Source organism: Pan troglodytes, chromosome 13 (assembly GCF_028858775.2).
Source record: "Pan troglodytes isolate AG18354 chromosome 13, NHGRI_mPanTro3-v2.0_pri, whole genome shotgun sequence".
Classification (NCBI taxonomy): Eukaryota; Metazoa; Chordata; class Mammalia; order Primates; family Hominidae; genus Pan; species Pan troglodytes.
In genome coordinates this window covers 68,457,091-68,479,550 of record NC_072411.2, presented here as the reverse complement: position 1 = coordinate 68,479,550, position 22,460 = coordinate 68,457,091, and the positions used below count along the sequence as shown (strand labels likewise).

General features: G+C 35.4%; 1 protein-coding gene across 6 annotated transcripts in view; it reads left to right on the top strand.

Moving 5' to 3' along the window:
* Positions 1-22,460, top strand: part of SCN7A (sodium voltage-gated channel alpha subunit 7) — a 200,281-nt gene that overhangs the window by 151,619 nt on the left and 26,202 nt on the right. For all 6 annotated transcript variants that reach the window (XM_016949969.4, XM_016949968.4, XM_063790542.1 and 3 more), the window contains 5 exons: positions 4,826-4,922; positions 7,518-7,756; positions 8,842-9,015; positions 10,772-11,128; positions 19,700-20,134. In XM_016949969.4, coding sequence (XP_016805458.3) covers positions 4,826-4,922; positions 7,518-7,756; positions 8,842-9,015; positions 10,772-11,128; positions 19,700-20,134 — 1,302 coding nt within the window. The remainder of the gene's footprint in view (positions 1-4,825; positions 4,923-7,517; positions 7,757-8,841; positions 9,016-10,771; positions 11,129-19,699; positions 20,135-22,460) is intronic.

Here is a 22,460-nt window from a genome sequence, read left to right as displayed (position 1 = left end):
GTACAAAGCACTGGATATAAAGAGTTTTAATAAATACAAATAGAGTGTCTATCTTCATGAAGCTAATTGTCTAATGGATAGATAGACTATCAAATTATCATAAACACTAAATTGTATCTGAAGGACAAAAAATTATGTGTTTCTAGCTGTTATGGAATAGAAAACACAAAATACCAGATACAATATATTCTTCCTAAAATTTAAGTCTAATAAGCATCTTGATCCAATTGCTTTTTTTTCTCAGAGACTGTAAGAGAGGAATACATTAAATTACACTGAAATGATATAATCTTCCAAATAAAGAATGTGAAAAAGTCTAAAGTATACGCAACCCAGAATCTTTAAAAAATAAATCATGTTGGAAAAAATAAATTAAAATTACAAGATAATTGATAAAACTGCCAAGTAAATGTTTGGACCTTGTTTGTATTTTGATTAGAACAAATCAACTGTAATGATGTTTTTGAGTAATTAATTGAGTATAATTTGAGTATTGGTTAATATTAAGGAATTACTAATTTTGCTAATTGTGATAATGGTGTTGTGATTTATATTTTTAATATTTTATCTGAAAAGTGTACTATCTCTGAAATTTATTTAAAATAAATATTTCAGAAAATAAGTAGAGTGAAGAATAAATGAAAAAGGAAAAATAGACCATTAACAATTGTTGAGGCTGGATATTGGTTACTTGGTGGTTCACATTATTCTCTGCTTTAATAAATTAAAGGAAACTGGGGCAAGTGGAATGAAGCAGAGAGGCATGGTCCTTTGAGGGCCTTTTGTAAAGGATTCTCCGAGTTGGAAAAGGTTTCTATGAGAAACTGACACTTGAGTTGAGATGTGAAGAATGTGTCCAGGCTAAATAGATGGAGTGGGCAGGGTGAGTCAGAGAAGTAAAAAGGCCAGCAGGGCTGCAGGAAAGAGTAACCCTGAGTCCATGACAAGCTTGTCAGATATTCAGGTAAATGTGAGACATGTGACTAAGTTCTTCCTTATTACTACCTCCCCTCCAAAAAATACTTAAACTAGTTTTGAGAAAAAGAATCCTAGCCCCCTTTTCCAGTTTAATTTTAATATTGGGTTGTCAAAAGTTCAGGCATATGCCCTTATTAGCTCTTAAATATCCATAGAGGAAGGGTGTTGAGTAACAATCCTCTCAATTTTCACTGTAAAATAGCTATATCCTTAGTATTTGACCAATGTGTGGGCATTTATTCAGTATTTATAAGAAGCTCAATCAAGGTAAATATATTACTAGACAGACCTGTGGTTTATTCATTTCATATTCTAAAATCTATTCATAGTTGAAGCCAAATTAGTAGAGAATTGAGCACTGACTATATCAACGACAATATTATTACCATGTACTTTATTCCCCATTCCCCACCCTGGACAGTTATCTTTACTGAATTGCTTCTTAATGTGATTCCAACAAACATTGTCCCTATCTGAAACAGCTCTATGAAGAGTAATTAATTCATCTCCATTAAGGATATATTCAAGGATATTATTCAGTATGTCACACAGTGTCATCTTTATGAGAGATACATATAAGAAATCCCCGTCGGTTCTTAATAACAAAAAATTACTTCTATTGGTTTTTAATCTCACGAAAATTTGGAATTGCATAAATTATAACTTACATTTTATGTAATCTTATAGTTCAGCTAAAAATAGTTTCTAGAATAAGCATAGTTTAAACAAACAAAAAAAAATCTAATCCTTACATCCTGAACTTTTTTGAGACAGAGTCTCACTCTGTCGCCAGGCTGGAGTGCAGTGGCGCGATCTGGTCTCACTGCAACCTCTGCCTCCCAGGTTCAAGTGACTCTCCTGCCTCAGCCTCCCGAGTAGCTGGGACTATAGGCGCGCCCTAACACATCCAGCTAATTTTTGTATTTTTAGTAGAGACGGGGTTTCACCATGTTGGCCAGGATGGCCTTGATCTCCTGACCTCGTGATCTGCTCGCCTCGGCCTCCCAAAGTGCTGGGATTACAGGCGTGAGCCACCACACCCGTCCACATCCTGAACTTTTAGATTACTTTTTTTTTTTTTAATTTCTTTTTTTTTTCTCAACTTTTATTTTAGATTCGAGGGTACATGTGCAGGTGTTACATGGGCAAATTGCATGTCACTGAGGTTTGGTGTAGGAATGATCCTATCACCCAGGTAGTGAGCTATAGGTAGTCCTTCAACCCTTGCCCACCCGCAAGCCTTCCCCCTCTAGTAGTCCCCAGTGCCCGATGTCTATTGTTCCCATCTTAATGTCCGTGTGTACACAAAGTTTAGCTGTCACTTAAAAGTGAGAAAGTAAGGTATTTGGTTTTCTGTTCCTGCATTAACTGGCTTAGGATAATGGACTCCAGCTGCCTCCATGTTCATCAAGTTGCAAAGGACATGATTTTGTTCTTTTTTAGGGTGGTATAGTATTCCAGGGTACTACATTTTCTTTATTTCGTCTACTGTTAATGGGCATCTGGATTGATCCCTTGTCCTTGTTGTTGTGAATAGTGCTGTGATGAACATACAAGTGAATGTGTCTTTTTGGTAGAATGGTTTATATTCCTTTGGGTATATACTCAGTATTGGGGGTGCTGGCTCTAATGGTAACTCTGTTTTAAGTTATTTGAGAAATATCCAAACTGCTTTCCACATTGGCTGAACGTACATTCCCACTAGCAGTGTACAAGCATTCCAATTTCTCCACAACCTCACCAACATCTTTTTTTTTTTTTTTTTTTTTGGTCTTTTTAGTAATAGTCCTTCTAACTGGTGGGAGATGATTCCTTATTGTGGTTTTGACTTTCATTTCTCTAATGATTACTGAGGTTGAGCATTTTATCATGTATGTGTTGACCACAGTATACCTTCTTTGGGGAAGTGTCTGTTCAGGTACTTTACCCACTGGAAAAAAAAGAGGGACTGGAGCTCTGTAGACCTGCAGAGTCTGTCGCTGGTCTGAGGAAACACAGTATGCAGTATAATTGGCTTTATCCTCCTCTAGCTCTAGTATTTGTGAAATTACAGGGGGCTTGACTGATAGTGAAATAATATAACGATTTCCATGGTATCTATTATGCCATTTAAGATATACCACAGCAGAACTTGCCAACCAGAATGTTGGGTTGGGTATTGGCAAGCCTCAACCATTAACTCCCTCAGTGCTGGGACAGTGCCAGCCCCTATGTCAGTTAACTCTATTCAAGAGCAGCCTTTACCTCAAGTTAACAAATATACAGATACTATCATCCTTTGCTTGTGTCAAATGTAAAAGCAGGGATCACTATAGTGTAATATCATCCATCTATTGTCTGGTTCTAAAAATTTAAATTCAAATACTGTTTTACATCTGATCACTGGAAACATCTATGGCCACACTCCTCAGAGTTATCAATGCATAGAACTTGTAATATCTACAACAAAGCCTGGGAGTTTTAACTGTCTTACCAATGTAAAATCAGTAAAGCAGAAGATCTCTTAAAACCATTATTCAAGAGACATGATAAACAGAAAGAAGTAATTATCTTACAGAATTATGCCTGTCCTACTCATTTAATATCATACATGGTCTATCTAAGACAACCCTTATAAATCCATTCCATTACTTGTTATTCTTCAAGACTTATTATCACAATGCCAAATAATTTTTTATTTTATCAAGAGCATTTACAAAGTTATAAAGTTAACATTATCCTAACAAAATTTAAGATGTTAGAAAAATACTCTGTTATTACTTAGTACTATGTTTCCTGATTTGATACTTTGCAATAATCCTAAACTATATATTGAATTACTTGTCAAATATGGATCATACCACAACCATTTCCTGGTCTTGCTCCTTTTGTATTTGACCTCAGACCTCACAGTATAAAATTTTATTTAATTTTAAGAACTCCTAAATCAGTTTAATAACTGCCTAAAGATTGGCAAGTGATAGAACCCAAAAATTCTTTTGGAACACTATTAGTGGGATTGTAAGTTAGTACAGCCATTATGGAAACAGTATGGAGGTTCCTCAAAAAACTAAAAATAGAGCTACCATATCATCCAGGGATCCCACTGCAGGGTATGTACTCAAAGAAAATCAGCATATTGAAGAAATATCTGTACTCCCATGTTTATTGCAGTATTATTCACAATAGCCAAGACATGAATAAACTTAAGTGTCTATCAATGGACACATGAATAAATAAAATATAGTATATACACAATGAAGTATTATTCAGCCATTAAAAAGAATAAAGTCTTGTCATTTGCAGCAACATGGATGGAACTTGAGGTTATGTTAAGTGAAATAAGCCAGGCACAGAAAGACCAACTTCACATGTTTTCAGTCATATGTGGGAGCTAAAAATGTGGATCTCATAAAAGTAGATAGTTTATTGGTGGTTACCAGAGCCTGCAAAGGGTATGTATGAGGGGGTATGAAGAGAGGTTAGCTAATGGCTACAAAAAATATGGTTAAATAGAAGGAATAAGATCTAGTGTTCAATAGTATAGTACAGTGACTCTAATTAATAATTTATTATATAGTTCAAAATAGCTATAGGAGAGGAATTGAAATGTTATCAATACAAAGAAAAGATAAATGTTTCAGATGATATGTATTCCAGTTAACCTGACTTGATCATTACACATTGTATGCATGTATGAAAATACCACATATACCCCTCAAATATGTACAATGATTATGTATCAATTTAATAAAAAGAAAAGGCTGCGGGAGAATAAGTGGCGTTTTTAGCAAGGCTGTGCACCTTCTTATAGTCTTGGACCTGCAAAGACAGGAAGCCAGTATTAAACCATCAAATTCCTTTTCAGGCCAAGACCATACAAATAGAAATGAAGAAAAGGTCACCAATTTCTACAGACACATCATTGGATGTGTTGGAAGATGCTACTCTCAGACATAAGGAAGGTAAAGTACTAAATAATTAGACACTCACTATTGAAGGTACTACTCATAAAATTCACTTTTAAAGAAATTCAGCAATTTCTTCAGAATCTTAGATGGTAATAACAAAAATTTAAGAAATATTTGAGAATATTAGGATAAACCATGTATAAAAATTTTAGAATCATGGTGTTTTAAACATTGGAAAGAGTGACCAAAGAGTACCAAATAATTTTCTTTGTTTAACATTAAAAACATATTGACATATTAACTTGTGACTAAATATAGAGATTGTGGTATATAACATTAATATCTCAAGGTCCCTTCTAGACTTATCTCTATATTTTTATGTGTAACCAATAATTATTTATCATGGACAATATCAAAAGGCATTAATTTGTAAAGCATGTAAATCTAGACATTGTAAGTCACAATATTCTCAACTATGTTCCATATTTGTTTTCTTGAGAGATGTCCCTACATTTTTCTTCTAATACACAGTTCGCTTCATTTTCTTTTGTCTAAGCCAAGCATGAACACAATAGAGGAAATTCAATTCATTCAGCTTTTTTATTTTCACACACAGATTTTTTTAAATTAAACTTTAAGTTCTGGGATACATGTGCAGGACGTGCACGTTTGCTACACAGGTATACATGTGCCATGATGATCTGCTGCATCCATCAACCCATCATCCAGGTCTTAAGCTCCGCATGCATTAGGCACTTTTCCCAATGTTCTCCCTTCCTTTGCCCCCTACCCACCGACAGGTCCCTGCGTGTGATGCCCACCTCCCTGTGTCCATGTGTTCTCATTGTTCAACTAACTCCCACCCATGAGTGAGGACATGCGGTGTTTGGTTCCTGTTCCTGTGTTAGTTTGCTGAGAATGATGGTTTCCAGCTGCATCCATGTCCCTGCAAAGGACATAAACTCATTCTTTTTTATGGCTGCATAGTGTTCCATAGTGTATATGTGCCACATTTTCTTTATTTAGTCTATCATTGATGTGTATTCGGGCTGGTTCCAAGTCTTTGCTATTGTGAATAGTGCTGCAATGAACATACGTGTGCATGTGTCTTTATGGTAGAACGATTCATAATCCCTTGGAAATATATCCAGTAATGAGACTGCTGAGTCAAATGGTATTTCTGGTTCTAGATCCTTGAGGAATCTCCACGCTGTCTTCCACAATGGTTGAGCTAATTTACATTCCCACCAACAGTGTAAAAGCTTTCTTATTTCTCCACATCCTTGCCCGCATCTGTTGTTTCCTGACTTTTTAATGAGCGCAATTCTAACAGGCGTGAAATGGTGTCTCATTTTGGTTTTGATTTGCATATCTATAATGACTAGTGATGATGAGCTTTTTTTTATATGTTTGTTGGCCACACAAATGTCTTCTTTTGAGAAGTATCTGTTCATATCCTTCGCCCACTTTTTGATGGCGTTTTTTCTTGTAAATTTAAGTTCCTTGAAGATTCTGGATATTAGACCTTTGCCTTATGGATAGATTGCAAAAATTTTCTCCCATTCTGTAGGTTGTCTGTTCACTCTGATGATAGTTTCTTTTGCTGTGCAGAAGCTCTTTAGTTTAATTAGATCCCATTTGTCAATTTTGGCTTTTGTTGTGATTGCTTTTGGTGTTTTAGTCATGAAGGCTTTGCCCATGCCTATGTTCTGAATTGTATTGCCTAGGTTTTCCTCTAGGTTTTTATGGTTTTAGGTTTCACATTTAAGTCTTTAATCCATCTTGAGTTAGTTTTTGTATATGGTGGAAGGATGGGGTCCAGTTTCTGTTTTCTACATATGGCTAGCCAGTTTTCCCAGCACCATTTATTAAATAGGGAATCCTTTCCCCATCGCTTGTTTTTGTCAAATCCAGCAGCACATCAAAAAGCTTATCCACCATGATCAAGTCGGCTTCATCCTGGGGATGCAAGGCTGTGGTTAGTTGTCTCACACCGAGATGATTAGCAACATGGACACACATGTGAAGTGGGTTAAGGAGCAGAAAGTTTAACAGACAAAAAAGAAAAAAGAAAGAGAGAGAAAGCTTCCTCGTGCTGAGAAAGTGGGTCGCCCAAGAGAGGGTTTCCCTTCATTCAGTTTTTTATCAGGATAGAGTATTTCTGTTTTTGAATTCCATATCAGAATTCTATCCTCAAATCTCCCTTTGCATGCAAAAGTCAAAATTGTCTATTAGTTCGTTAGAACTTTAAACAATTTGCGAATGTTTAGCCTTCCTCCCTCCCTCCCTCCCCCCTTCTTTCCTTCCTTTCTTCCTTTTTTTTCTTTCTTTCTTTTGGCAGAGTCTCACTCTGTTGCCCAGGCTGGAGTGCAGTGGCACAATCTCAGCTCACTGCAACCTCTGCCTCCCAGGTTCAAGCAATTCTCCTCCCTCGGCCTCCCGAGTAGCTGGGGTTACAGGCACCCACCACCACACCCAACTATTTTTTGTATTTTTTGTAGAGACAAAGTTTCACTATATTGACCAGGCTGGTCTCGAACTCATGAACTTAAGTGATTCACCCACCTCGGCTTCCCAAAGTGCTGGGATTACAGGCATGAGCCACTGCACCCGGCCAGAATATTTAACTTTTGTATTCTTTCATTTCAGAACTTGAAAAATCCAAGAAGATATGCCCATTATACTGGTATAAGTTTGCTAAAACTTTCTTGATCTGGAATTGTTCTCCCTGTTGGTTAAAATTGAAAGAGTTTGTCCATAGGATTATAATGGCACCATTTACTGATCTTTTCCTTATCATATGCATAATTTTAAATGTATGTTTTCTGACCTTGGAGCATTATCCAATGAGTAAACAAACTAACACTCTTCTCAACATTGGAAACCTGGTAAGACTCTCATTGTACGTTATTTTCATTTGCAGTTTCTTAGTTATCATTGAACTTTTCTTTGTTCATCATTATTTCCATTATTTTATTCTGTAACTCCAATATGTTGCAATATGCATAATTATTGAATGAAGCATTGTGTTTATGCTTTATCCCTCCAACCCCTGCTTTGTAAATGTTCTTATCATTGAATAGTTTTACAGCTGGAATTTAAAATTCCCCAGTTTAAATTTGGGATTCCTAGCCAGATGCTTGGCAGTTACATTACATGGAAATTATTTATTGCCCCTCCCTTCCCAAATATACAGTCTCTTGGTACCATTAGCTTGTAGATCAGAGTAGGGCAGAGGTGAAATAACAGGCAGCTGATTCCTGAATTCTTAATTCTGATCAAAACAGCAGTTGGCTCTGTCTGTTCTAACCATGTATCTTTGCCCAGGATTGGAACTTACCATTTTAGCCTGGTATTTTTGAGATTCACCAGTCCTTTTTCACATACAATTCAAAAGACAAAACATATTCCTGTGAGTTTAAAAATAAGTCACATTCAAGCAAATGTATATTGTTTAAATGTATTTTCTTTCACCATTGTTTTTGTTTAGTTGCTTGGTACTAATAAAAACAGCCAAACTGCTAGAAGTTTCAAATTATACATTTATTTGGTACCAAAACAGCAATTTAGTGATTTCTGCCAGTACAGTTTTTAAAGGACAGCTTCCATAGGTTCATGCTATGTTTTCTCAGAGGTTGAAAAATTAAATATCGTATCATGTACTCTGTACCTCAAAAATAACTATTCAAAATTGAAAGGTCTTCACCCTGAAATATTCTTTTGTTTTCTTCAAGGATGAATTTTATTAAAATAATAAAAGATTCTGTATATAGTGTTTGACATTAGATTGTTAAATAAAAGGTATGAGTCTGTCCTTACAATGCAGACTTTACAACTAACCAGATCTTGACAGAGAAGCTGTGAAGAATGTGACAGTGACAAGTAAACAGTGTGTGTTACAGATTTTGTGTGTGAAGATTCTGATACAGCTATTGGAATCATATTCTCACCTATGTATTTGGTTTTGATTTAGGTTTTCATTGGAATTTTCACAGCAGAAATGATTTTTAAAATAATTGCAATGCATCCATATGGGTATTTCCAAGTAGGTTGGAACATTTTTGATAGCATGATAGTGTTCCATGGTTTAATAGAACTTTGTCTAGCAAATGTTGCAGGAATGGCTCTTCTTCGATTATTCAGGATGGTAAGTAGAATCCAATACCTCACTTTTATTTGATCAAAGTTTATCTCAGTGTCTGCAGACATAAAATTGGGTTACAGTAATACCTATCCCATTGGGACATTGGGAGTATTAAATGAATTGATTAGTATATAAAGAGTTTATTGCCAAGGAAAGAGTAAGCAGTCTCCAATGCTGTTATTTGACCACAGTGTTAAAAGAAATAATGCCATATAGGCAGCAAATTTGAGATACAGTTTTAGGAAGCAGGGTCAGGGTAACTGAGTACATTTTGGAAAGCAAGAAAATGAGGAGTCTCCAAAGTAGAATGCTAATATGTCACCAAGAAGCCGAAATAAGGTGAGTATTTCTAAATGTCAGGTATAAAGGAAGACCAGTCAGACCAGGAGAATGTTATTATGATAATTATTAGGTAAAAATTAGTGTATGTCTATGGGGTAGGGTAATGGTGAGACTCAGAAAATTAAACAAGGGAATAATGTTATGAGAATATTGTTTATTGAAATGATATGCTTTAGATAAGTTATACATGGTCACATTCTGGTGACAGGTTGAAGGAATGTAGCAGGAATTAAGAACAATTAAGTCCATTTAATCTTATTCTAATGGTTACTTCCTAGAGGGCAGCTCATTCAGAATCCTGTCTTAGATCCTCATCCATAACCTTTACTAATGAATAAGAGAAATATATACAGGATGTTGTCACCAAATTTATGGATGAAACAACACTGGCAATTGCAGAAAATGTGCTAAAAGATAGTATCAAAATATTTTAAAGGCTAGTAATAGACTGAATTTAAGATGATTAATTTTTTTCATAGATAAATGTAAGATCTCACTGTTGAGTTCAGAAAGACAGCTGAACACTAGAAAAAGTCAAGAAGTGAGGCCAGGAATTTGGAACCAGCCTGGGCAACACAGTGAGACTCCAATTCTAAAAAAAAAATAAAAAATTAGTCACAGTGGTGGTTCATGTCTGTAGTGTCAGCTACTCAGGAGGCTAAGGTGGGAGGATCACTTGGGCCTAGGAGTTGGAGGCTGCAGTGAGCTATGATTGTGCTTCTGCACTCAGTCTGGGTGACAGAGAGAGACTCTGTCAAACAAACAAAAAAAATTGAAAAGAAAGTGTCAGGAAGGTATAGCCTATATAAAAATGATGTATGAGATCTAATCGACAGTAAGTTTACTGTGATACAGTGACCAAAAATATTAAGGTAATCTTGTTCTGTATAAATAGAAATTTGAAAAAATCTAGTGAAAGGAAGGGGACTATTCAATATAAACTTAGAATGTTGTGTTTGATCTTTGACATGTTATTTTAAAAGGGAAATACATGATAGTACCTTCATCAGAATCCACTGGATCCTGAAAGACTTTCAATATCATTTTCATGTCAACGTATAGGAAAAATGTGGAAAAATATTCAATATATTTTGAAAAGCAAAAACAAAGAATGGATACTTGCCCTAATAGTTAATAAAATATAAAGCTAGAGGAATTGTAACAGTATAATGCTTAATGGGAATTGACAAATACATCAGTAGAAGAGGATATGTATAGACTGAGTGTACAAAATTGTAGGATATTTAAGATGTATTAAGAATTTGTCACAAAATGAATGTTCAGTAGTTAATATTAATAATGCTTAAAACTCTAAAGGCTATATATGTATATGTGTATAACACTGTACCTTGTAATATACACTGACCAAGTTTTTTGTCATTTGTTTCTTGTTCTTGATTTTACATTGCTCTATTAGTTAAGAATTTTCAAGTTGGGAAAGTATTGGCCAACATTCCAGATTTTGATGTGGTCTCTTAGTAACTCATGGGTGGCCCTGAAAGACTTGATCCTGTTGTTGTTCACATTCATCTTCTTTTCTGCTGCATTCGGCATGAAGCTGTTTGGTAAGAATTATGAAGAATTTGTCTGCCACATAGACAAAGACTGTCAACTCCCACGCTGGCACATGCATGACTTTTTCCACTCCTTCCTGAATGTGTTCCGAATTCTCTGTGGAGAGTGGGTAGAGACCTTGTGGGACTGTATGGAGGTTGCAGGCCAATCCTGGTGTATTCCTTTTTACCTGATGGTCATTTTAATTGGAAATTTACTGGTAAGTAGTCAATTCTTTTACATTTTCCATGAAAACTGGTATAAGGTAGTTTGGTATTTTCATGATGTGCATTGATGGGATCTAATGGTCTGTAACTGTGGTAGTCCAATAGAGTAACCCACTAGCCAGATGTGGCCATTATCAACTGATATATGATTAGTTCCATTTGAAATGTGCTGTAAATGTAGAATATGCACCAGATTTGAAGTCTTACACAAAAAAATGATGTGAACTATTTCATTAATAATTTTTATATTGAATGCATTTTTTAATGATAATATAGTAGGTCCTCCTTATGCTCAGTTGCACTGTATGTGGTTTCAGTTGCCTGTGGTCAGCCATGGTCTGAAAACATCCAGTGGAAAATTCCAGAAATATAAAACTCATAAGTTTTAAATTGCATGTCATTCTGGGTAGTGTAATGGAATCTCCTGCCATACCACTCTGTCCTGCTCTGGGCATGAAACATCCCTTTGTCTAGCATTTCATGCTGTATACACCACCTATTGGTCCTTTAGAAGCTGTCTGGGCTGTCAGATCATGTAGTACGCATGGGGTTTGGTACCATCCTCTGCTTCTGGCATCCACTGGGGGTCTTGGGATTTATCTGCCCTGGATAAAGGGGGACTACTACATTTGTATTTAACTAAATACAAATACTGTTAGTTAAATACAAATACAATAGTCTCCCTTTATTTATTTGTATTTAGTTAAATATATATTTAGTTAAATACAAATGTTTGTATTTATTGTATACAAATTGTATATTGTATTTAACTAAATATATTTGTTAAATAAAATGTATTAGTAAAATTAATTTTGCCTGTTTTTCTGTGCTTTCTATGTGGCCACTGGAAATGTAAGATTGCATATATGATTGCATCATATTTCCATTAGATAGCACTAGCTTCTAACCTTGTTACTCAATGTAATATTGGCATCACGTGGGAGGTGGTTGGAAATGCAGATTCCCAGACCCCAATCCCAGACCTATGCAAGCGTAATCTACATTGTAACACTGTTCCCAGGTGATTTGTGTGCCCATTAAATTTTAAGAAGCACTTAAATGTAACACTGCCATCAGTCTTTTCCTGGCTTTGGAATTACCTGGGGAATTAATAAAAATATGCTGATGCCTAGAATCCATTCTTAGAGATTCTGATTTTATTGTTATGTGGACATGACCTGGTCATCAGGATTTTTTGAAAATCTTCAGTTGATTAAATTGTGTAGTCAAGATGGAAAACCCCTGGTCTATAAAAATGTTATGCATTAACTAAGAGAGAAAGCTTTCACTTATAAGTTTCCTAATAACTGAAGTGGTTTTAATGAATTAAATAAGTAGCTTTCACTGCATCTATGGAAAAGGTATGGCTTATTAAAACATGATTCTTACAGGAATACAAGACTTGGTATTTTCTTTTTACTCATGTCATAAAGATCAAGTACATTTCCCAAAAGACTGAAAAAAAATCACAGGTTAGACTCAATTTTACCTGTCCACATTGCTTGTGTTTCACCTTGAGAAGACCCTTGTCATACAATTATCACATTGGCATTGTATTTAATTGTTAGTGTACTTCTCTGTCTTCTTTATTAAACTGTATGCACCATGAGGGAAAGGACCATAGCTCTCCTCTTTATTATAAAACCTAGAACAGTGCCCAACATGTAAAAAATACTTCAATGTCTTCTGCCCTTTGTAGTTACAGTAGTACACTTTTCATTCCCAGTGATATAAAACACCACTCTAACTGGCTGAAACAAAAAAAGATCATATATATCAACATACATAACTCATAACTCAAAATATCAGAGATAGATCTTGCTTCAGTTTGGATGTGACACAAATGATTAAATGGGATCATTACAGAGAGGTCTTTGTAGATCTCAATTCTGTTTTTCTCTGTGCTCCTTGCTAGCTAGTATCTTCTGTTTTATCAAGATGGCTGCTGCAGTCTAAAGCCTCATATCTTTGTATTATATCAAGTCTAATAGAGGAAAGAATTTCTTTTCTAGAAGACACAGCTGATTTTTCCTATTATCTCATTAGCTGAATCACATGCCCATTCTTAACTAATCTCCATTTCCCAGGGTGTGGAATGCATTTATTATGTTAAACTGTTCATAGCTCTCTCTTACAGCTGGAGATGGGATAAGATCAAACACAAATCCTACGACTAATAAGAGGATAAGTGTAATTTCCTAAATAAATTTTATGTTTCTGTTTTCAAAAGGAAGAGTTATGGCTGTTGAGGAAAGCGACAACAACACACACATTCACATAATTCAAAGAGAAAGAAGCAGAAATACTGAGGCTGTATATATATATATGTATGATATAACATATATAATATATATATATATTTGCCTAAACATTCCTGCTTCTTTGATTTTGAACTCCAATCTCTTTCTATTTTTTGTTGTTTCTACTAACCAGAAACTTCATCAATGTGCAGTGGGATTCTAGGATAAATGGAGTTACATGAACCTCCATTTCCAATTCATTGGCCATCATATTTCTTGGCTCACTAAATCCTTCCAGCTTAATTTTCCTCAGCAGTCATCCAACTGTGAAACATCATGATAATGGCAGTAGAATAAGTAGAAGGGGGAAAAATGTAAGGAGATAATCTTTGAAGCTGTTGATCATTTTAACCTCCACACTTCTAATGTGGGTTGGTGTAAAAGGAAGATATTTCACATTTTAAAAAATTAATTTTGTCTTATTCTTCTAAGAAAACTCAGCAGTGATTTTAAGCCTTAAGCAGAAACCTTACAAAAAATTATTATATGTCAAAGGAAATGAATTGGTTTTTAAATAGTTCTGTCTTGTTGAGTTGTAGAAAAAGCAGAGTTCAGAATCAAAGAAACATAGGTTCAAATTTCAGTTCTATCACTGTATTAGTCCATTCTCATGCTGCTAATAAAGACATACCTGACACTGGATAATTTATAAAGTAAAGAGGTTTAATTGACTCACATGTACATAGGGTGAAGGAGACCTCAGGAAACTTACAATCATGGCAGAAGGGGAAGCAGGCATGCTCTTCTTCACATGATGGCAGCAAGGAGAAGTGCATAGTGAAGCAGGGGAAAGCCCTTTATAAAACCATCAGATCTTCTGAGAACTCACTCACTATCATGAGAATAGCATGGAGGTAACCACCATCATGATTCAATTACTTCCCACCAAGTCCCTCCCATAACACATGAGGATTATGGAAACTACAATTCAAGATGAGATTTGGGTGGAGACACAGCCAAGCAATATCATTCCACCCCTGGCCCTTCCCAAATCTCATATCCTCACATTTCAAAACACTATCGTGCCTTTCCAAAAGTCCCCCAAAGTCTTAATTCATCCCAGCATTAACTTAAAAGTCCAAGTCCAAAGTCTCATCTGAGATAAGTCCCTTCCACCTATGAGCCTCTAAAATCAAAAGCAAGTTAGTTACTTACTAGATACAATGTGGGTAAGGCATTGGATAAACACACCCATTCCAAATGGGAGACACTGACAAAAACAAAGGGGGTACAGCCACTATGCAAGTCTGAAATCCAATAGGGCAGTCATTAAACCTTAAAGTTCCAAAATGATCTCCTTTTACTCTATGTCTCACATCCAGGGCATGCTGATGGAAGAGGTGGGTTCCTATGGCCTTGGATAGCTCCATCCCTGTGTCTTTGTAGGGTACAGCCCCGATCCCAGCTGCCTTCACAGGCCGGTGTTAAGGGCCTATGGCTTTTCCAGGTGCAGTGCAGGCTGTCAGTGTGTCTACCATTATGGGGTCTGGAGGACAGTGACCCTCTTCTCACAGCTCCACTAGGCAGTGCCCCAGTGGGGACTCTGTGTAGGGGCTCCAACCCTACATTTCTTTTCCACACTGCCATAGCAGAGGTTCTCCATGAGAGCTCTGCCCCTGTAGCAAACTTCTGCCTGGACATCCAGGCATTTCCATACATCCCCTGTAATCTTGGTGGAGATTCCCAAATCTCAATTCTTGACTTCTTTGCACCAGCAGGCTCAACACCACATGGAAGTTGCTCAGGCTTGGGGCTTGCACACTCCGAAGTGATGGCCTAAGCTATACCTTGGCCCCTTTTGGCCACAGCTGGAACAGCTGGGACACTGGGCACCAGGTCTCTAGGGTGCACACAGCAGGGGGACCCTGGGCCCAGACTCCAAAACCATTTTTTCCTCCTAGGCCTATGCCCTGTTATGGGAGGGGCTGCTGCCAAGGTCTCTGACATGCCCTGGAGACATTATCCCCATTGCCTTGGTGATTAATATTTGGGTCCTCATTACTTGTGCAAATTTATGCAGCCAGCTTGAATTTCTCTCCAGAAAATTGGTTTTTCTTTTCTACTGCATCATCAGGCTGCAAATTTTACAAATTTTTATGCTCTGCTTCTTGAACACTTTGCCACTTAGAAATTTCTTCTGCCAGATACCCGAAATCATCTCTCTCAAGTTCAAAGTTCCACAGATCTCTAGGGAAAGGGCAAAAAGCCGCCAGTTTCTTTGCTAAAGCACAGCTAAAGGAGTCACTTTTGCTCCAGTTCTCAACAAGTTCCTCATATCCATCTGAAACCACCTCAGCCTGAACTTTATTGTCCATATCACTATCAGCATTTTGTTAAGACCATTCAACAAGTCTCTAGGAAGTTCCAAACTTCCCACATCTTGCTGTCTTCTTCTGATCCCTCCAAACTGTTCCAACATCTGCCTGTTACCCAGTTCCAAAGTCACTTCCACATTTTTGGATATATTTACAGCAGCGCCCCATTCTCTGCAGTATCAATTTACTGTATTAGTCCATTCTCATGATGCTAATAAGGGTGTAACCAAGGCTGGATAATTTACAAAAGAAGGAGGTTTAACTGACTCACGGTTCCACAGGGCTTGGGAGGCCTCAGGAAACTTATAATCACGGTGGAAGAGGAAGCAGGCATGTCCTTCTTCACATTGCAGCAGCAAGGAGAAGTGCAGAGTGAAGGTGGGGTAAGCCCCTTATAAAACCATCAGATCTTGTGAGAATTCACTCACTACCATGAGAACAGCATGGAGGTAACTGCCCCCATGATTCAGTTACCTCCCACCGATTCCCTCCCACCACATGTGGGGATTATGAGAACTACAATTCAAGATGAGATTTGGATGGGAGCAAAGACAAACCATTTCAATCACTTAATAAATAAGTGTCTTTGTGCATATTACGCAGCCTCTCTGAACCTGACCATACTTAATGGAGGAATGAACATAACAATACTTGCCTTATAGGGTTATTATAACTTAAATGTAATCATTTAGCACCCTATAAGTAATTCATATATTACATAAATCATTTCTTTACACTGCAGAAAAATTTAACCCCTATATCTTTACCAGATTTTTGTTAGTTATTTAATATTATTAACAAGTTTTAGTTAGGCAAATTTTAATTTCATTCCTGGTGTTTTACTTGTGATTTAGGTAATTGTCACCAAGTGAAATATAGTACCTGACTGGTTACATAAACCAAACACTGAGGGATAGAAACATGAAAATAAAAGAAAGAGAAAACTTAATACAAAATTCAGTTGCCTTTTAAAAATAAAAAATATGATCATAGATACATATGTTTTTCCATATATATTTGTATATGTTAAGATGTAACTCAAGAAATTTAAAATTAAATAGCCTCAATACATGTTAAATTCCTTCATACCTGTTTATTTGTTGATTACAAATCAGAAAGTACTTACTTAAATCTTGAACTTTCTTCCTCTTTCATGCTGCTTGATTTTGCTATGAGTTGCTCAATTCTCACTCAATATATGGATATCTTTGCGGGGCAAGAAAACAAAATTCAGGGGAATTTTTAAAAAAGTTTTGCTTTATACACACTATTTCACCTTTTCTCTCAACACAAAAATAATAAATATATGTTTTTAATCCGGTTACAGATTCTGTGACTAGAATAAAGTTACTCTGAGTTTATATAATACAAATCTCTGCATTTTCTGCTCTCTTTTTGGTTAATGCTCAAATTAGAAGTAGTAATCAGTTCTCTGTAACTTGCGCCACTTACACAGCCTGTCTTTTCCTTTAAATCCTTAAAGAGAGTAGGCTATTTTTAATTCAGACCACATCTGAACAAAGCAGTAGCATTTCTTAGTGTTATAATATTCTTATCTTATACTACAGTTTCAGAGCACTTAGCACTTTTAAGATTACATTCATTTTTAGGCTTTGAACATTTTCACTATATCTATATAGATATATGAATGTATGTGTGTATATTTGTGTGCATGTGTGTCTAAGATATAAGAAATCTTTGATGTAATTTCCTTAAAATATGATTAATATAGCATAAACTTTTTCTTGTTCAAATCCTAGCACAAAATCTATTTTTTATTCATTCTATAATCAATTATTTTTTAAAATAAATATTTGTTTATTACCTATTTTGTGCCTAGCAGTGTGCTGGTTGTCTAATTAAGAGAAAACATGGTTTTTGTTCATATGAAGCTTACAGTCATGAAACACACTAACAGCCTTCCGTTATTTCACACTGTGCCTAATACTTAGCCAAACAATAGAAGAAAAGGAAACAACTGACTATCTTAAATTATATCTGGTCTCACCATCTTATATCACGAAACTGTTGTCCCTTGAGAATGATAGAGTTGCTAATAGTGTGGCTCCTATGGGAGCCATGGAGGTCCTGCCTAGATTATCTATAAGTAACCCTCATTGCCAAAGGAGACGCTAGTGGGAGAACAGAAAGGAATCAAAGGTTATGTAGATTAGACCTAAGTCTGCTTTATTTCTTTATTTCTGAAGCTATTAGCATTTGATCATTGTCCTTTCTGTTTTAATTTTTCTCTTCTGAGAATCTTTCATTGTGGATTATAAAAGATATCTGCCAGTTTTTCAGATGCTCTCACCCACAAAACATTTCCCATATTGATATATCTTATAACCAAAATTTTATTGCTATGCTAAAACTATGGATAAGATTATCTGTTTGATGACTTTATTCACTGCAAAATACTTTGATTTTTCTATACAAGTTTTATTTGAACCTTCTGTATTCCTAAGAAATAGGAAGATCTAGAGAGAAGTAAATGTAACCCATTAGGATTAAACACTATTATCCCAGATGTGCATGTCCATGAGAAAAAGAGTAATTATTGGAGTGTTTGAGAAACTCAACTGTCCACATAGATCTAAAAGTTTGAAAGAAGTTTCAAAATATGAGTCTTTGGAGATGCTCACATACTTATTTTATGTACACACAAATAGCCTAATTATCCAAAACTATAATATATGCCTTACAATTATAAACAAGTTTAAAATCTGATTCTCTGGAAAGTGATCAGTACTTGATCATACTTCTAAGTGATAGTAAAAGTCAAAATATACACTATCTTTGAGTTAAAAATAAGTTACAAGTGTTAGGAATGAGTCTTCCATCACTCATCTGTTTCTTGTTTGACCAAATTTACTACAACAGATAATCAACTAACCTTCCTAGCATCTATGTTTTCATCCCACAAAAGCCATTAAATATGGTATTCAGGACCCTGGATAGCTCTTTCCCCATATAATTCTTCCTGGGTTTGCAGAATTCTTACATGTTTTCCTGGAACAGGGCTGAAGGGAAGTGAGCTGCCTGGAAAAACAACTTATTTGCTCACCTTGGGTGAGACAGCTTGACTCAGTGAGAAGATAAGCTTTGGAATAAAGCAGACTTGGGTCTAATCTATCTAACCTTTGATCGTTTGATATTTGACATCTGTAAACCTTGCCTTTTTAATCTGTAAAAGAGAAACAAATCATATTGCATAGGATGTCATGAGCTTAAAATAAATTCTTGCTATGCAAATCCCTAGCACAGCACGTGACACACTGTGGTAGATGGATAAGAACTGAATAATATTGTAGTTCATATGCTTCATTTTCAAATCTGAGGTCAGCCTTTTTTAGTCAAATTTATTTTTTAAGTTAACATATAAAATTGTATGTATTTATGGTGTACAAGGTAATGTTTTGAAGTAGACATACATTGTGGAATGGCTAAATATAGCTAACTAACAAATGCATTACTTCACATGGTTATCATTTTTATGGTGAGAACACTTAACCCATTTATGCCAGAAGTTGCCATTTTTGTGTGAAAAATCGACCTTGGTGATGACCTTGAGCAGTAGGATATAAATAACTCCCACAAGCTTAGCCTTCCAATAATGGAACACTAGGCATAAATGGGTTAAGTGTTCTTTCACACTCTGGAAGTAGAGAGCAGAATGGTGGTTACCAGAAGCTGGGGTGGTTAGGGGAAAGTGGAGATTGAGGAGCTGTTGATCAAAGGACACATAATTACAGTTAAATAGGAAGAATAAGTTCAAAAGATGCATTGTACAGCATGGTGACTACAGTTATTAATTACAATATATTGTATTCTTGAAAAATGCTAACAGAGTAGATATTAAATGTTCTCGTCAGTTTTGTAAACAAACTTTTCATTACTTAAAATGAAACAAAATGAGATACATTTAGCCTCATTTTACTTCCTTATTTAGGTACTTTACCTGTTTCTGGCACTGGTGAGCTCATTTAGTTCATGCAAGGATGTAACAGCTGAAGAGAATAATGAAGCAAAAAATCTCCAGCTTGCAGTGGCAAGGATTAAAAAAGGAATAAACTATGTGCTTCTTAAAATACTATGCAAAACACAAAATGTCCCAAAGGACACAATGGACCATGTAAATGAGGTATATGTTAAAGAAGATATTTCTGACCATACCCTTTCTGAATTGAGCAACACCCAAGATTTTCTCAAAGATAAGGAAAAAAGCAGTGGCACAGAGAAAAACGCTACTGAAAATGAGAGCCAATCACTTATCCCCAGTCCTAGTGTCTCAGAAACTGTACCAATTGCTTCAGGAGAATCTGATATAGAAATTCTGGATAATAAGGAGATTCAGAGTAAGTCTGGTGATGGAGGCAGCAAAGAGGTAAGATGTTTAAATATCCTGATTGCTTAGTGGTGATTTATAGTATTGTTGATAAGGAAGTAAATCAGCGCCGAAGTTCCACAGCCAGATTATCCACTCAATTCTAACTCCATCACTCCTAGCTCCATCACTCTTAGCCTCTGACTCTATGCTTTTGATCAAATTACTTAAACTTTCCAAGCTTCAGTTTTCTCGTATTTAAATGAGGCTAAAATGGTATTTAGTCCATGGGGGGGGGGGAGGTAATAGTGCATAGAACAATACCTAGTAAAGAGTAAGCACTTAGGAAACATTAGATGATATAATTGTGACATTCTATAAATTAATAACCAGGCAGTTTGAGGGTGCTGAAAAGTATACTGAGGAAACCAAAGTTTTCTAAATCAAGGTGTATGATTTAACAAATCACTAAATTTCCATGGACTTTATAATCTTAAAATGGGAGATTCAATTAGAAGAGTGCTACAATTCCTTCTTGCTTGCTAAAATTCTAAGATTTGAATCAGATCATTTCTGCCCATATTTGGACATATAATTAAGTTGGACTAAAGGAATTTTTAAAACCTCCCAGTTTGAATTTTGAACAGTTGGTAGCTTTATAACGCACTGGCTTTAAAAAAAATCAGGGTCGCATTCAAAGAAGGGTAGATACTGTTGTTCACTTAGCTTCTAAAATATACACCCTACTGGAAACAGTCTTATTGTCTCCATTTGCAAGCAGCTTGTGTTTTAGAAGGAGGTGTAACTTCATAGAAAGCTACACCTACAGAGATCACATCTGCACAAGGGCTTTTTACCTTGGACCCCACTAGGGAATCATTTCAGATCACTCAGGGGCACTGGAGGGTCGGGGAATGTGTCTTTACAGGTCCCCATCATCTCTGGCACCATCTTGTTTCCCAGACCTCTTCTGTTTTGGCAGATGCTCTCTACAATAACTTCACAAATTGTCTTCTAAGAGGAATTCAGTTTCAATTATCCAAGGTCCTTCCATCACCTACTAAAGCCATCTTTGTTTTAGTTAGAGAAACATTTTTAATCCACATGCCCAATAGTCTAAGATTCATTTACCTTTTAAATTAATACCATTGCTATAAAACAGGCATAAATTCTTACTCAGCAACACTTCTCAATCTTCGTTAAAGATTTGGATTACTATCCATTTCTGGGTGAAATTGCTATTTACCACAGCACAGCATGTTGGAGTGTCCCTGAAAACTTCATGCTAATCTCCTTAGAAATTCTGGAGTATGAAAATACATAGGAAAGCTGTAACTTAAAATTACTGTAAATATTGAAATTGCAGTTTTTATTTATGCTGCATAGTTATTTGGTCTTGTTGGTTGATTAACTACTCACAAAAGATGTATTCATTTATTTATATATTTAGTTAGATGCTTTCTAGATTATGTAGCCCATGACTACTTAGGATATTGATATACCCACAGCCAAAAATAAAACACAAAAATATTATAAATGATCTGATAATTCAGAGATACACTTTCTTGTTTCTTTGGTATTTGTACTTCCAGCCTATTTTTATTTAAAATATGCATATATATTTACATATTATAAAAATAACATCAAAATTCACATCGTATTTTGTAACTTGTATTTTTTGTAATGCAGAAGTATATCATGGTCACTTTCTTATGCCATTAAATAATCTTCTATCAAAATAAATGATTTATAATTTGAGACTTAATTGACTTATTTGTAAAATTAGAAAAATACCTACTCACAGGTATTTTGGAGAAATCACATCAAATAGGATATGTACAAAGCTTTTTACAACTCTTTAAAAGTATAAATTTATGATGTATAATTTTAATTACAGTGTCAAATATTATATTTAAATTACTTAATGCCTAGTCTCAAATAAATATATTGCTACAGATTTTATTTCATTAGAAATAAATAAAGAATATATAAAAGTAATGGAAATAAAAATATCTGTGTAAGAATAATATTCTGCTGGATACTTTCCTTTTTTTAATTGAGCACTATAATGATTTACTGACAATTGACCACGTAAGAACTAAAGCAAAAAAAGCTTTCTAATTATATTTCCTTGACACTTACTGTGTATAAGTCTAAGAGGTAGGACAAAATATTGACAATTTCTCTTTTTTTGGCACTCTACCTAGATTTTTTTCTTAATTTTTATGAAATAAGATTGGTTTCATTCCAAATGTTAAAATACGCTTGCCTTAATTTTTGTTTTAATTAGAAAATATTACTTATATGCTATTAACCTTAGATCTTGGTGATTTTAAAGAATGACTTACGGTATACTTATTTTAAAATAAGGTAAAATAAAGTATTG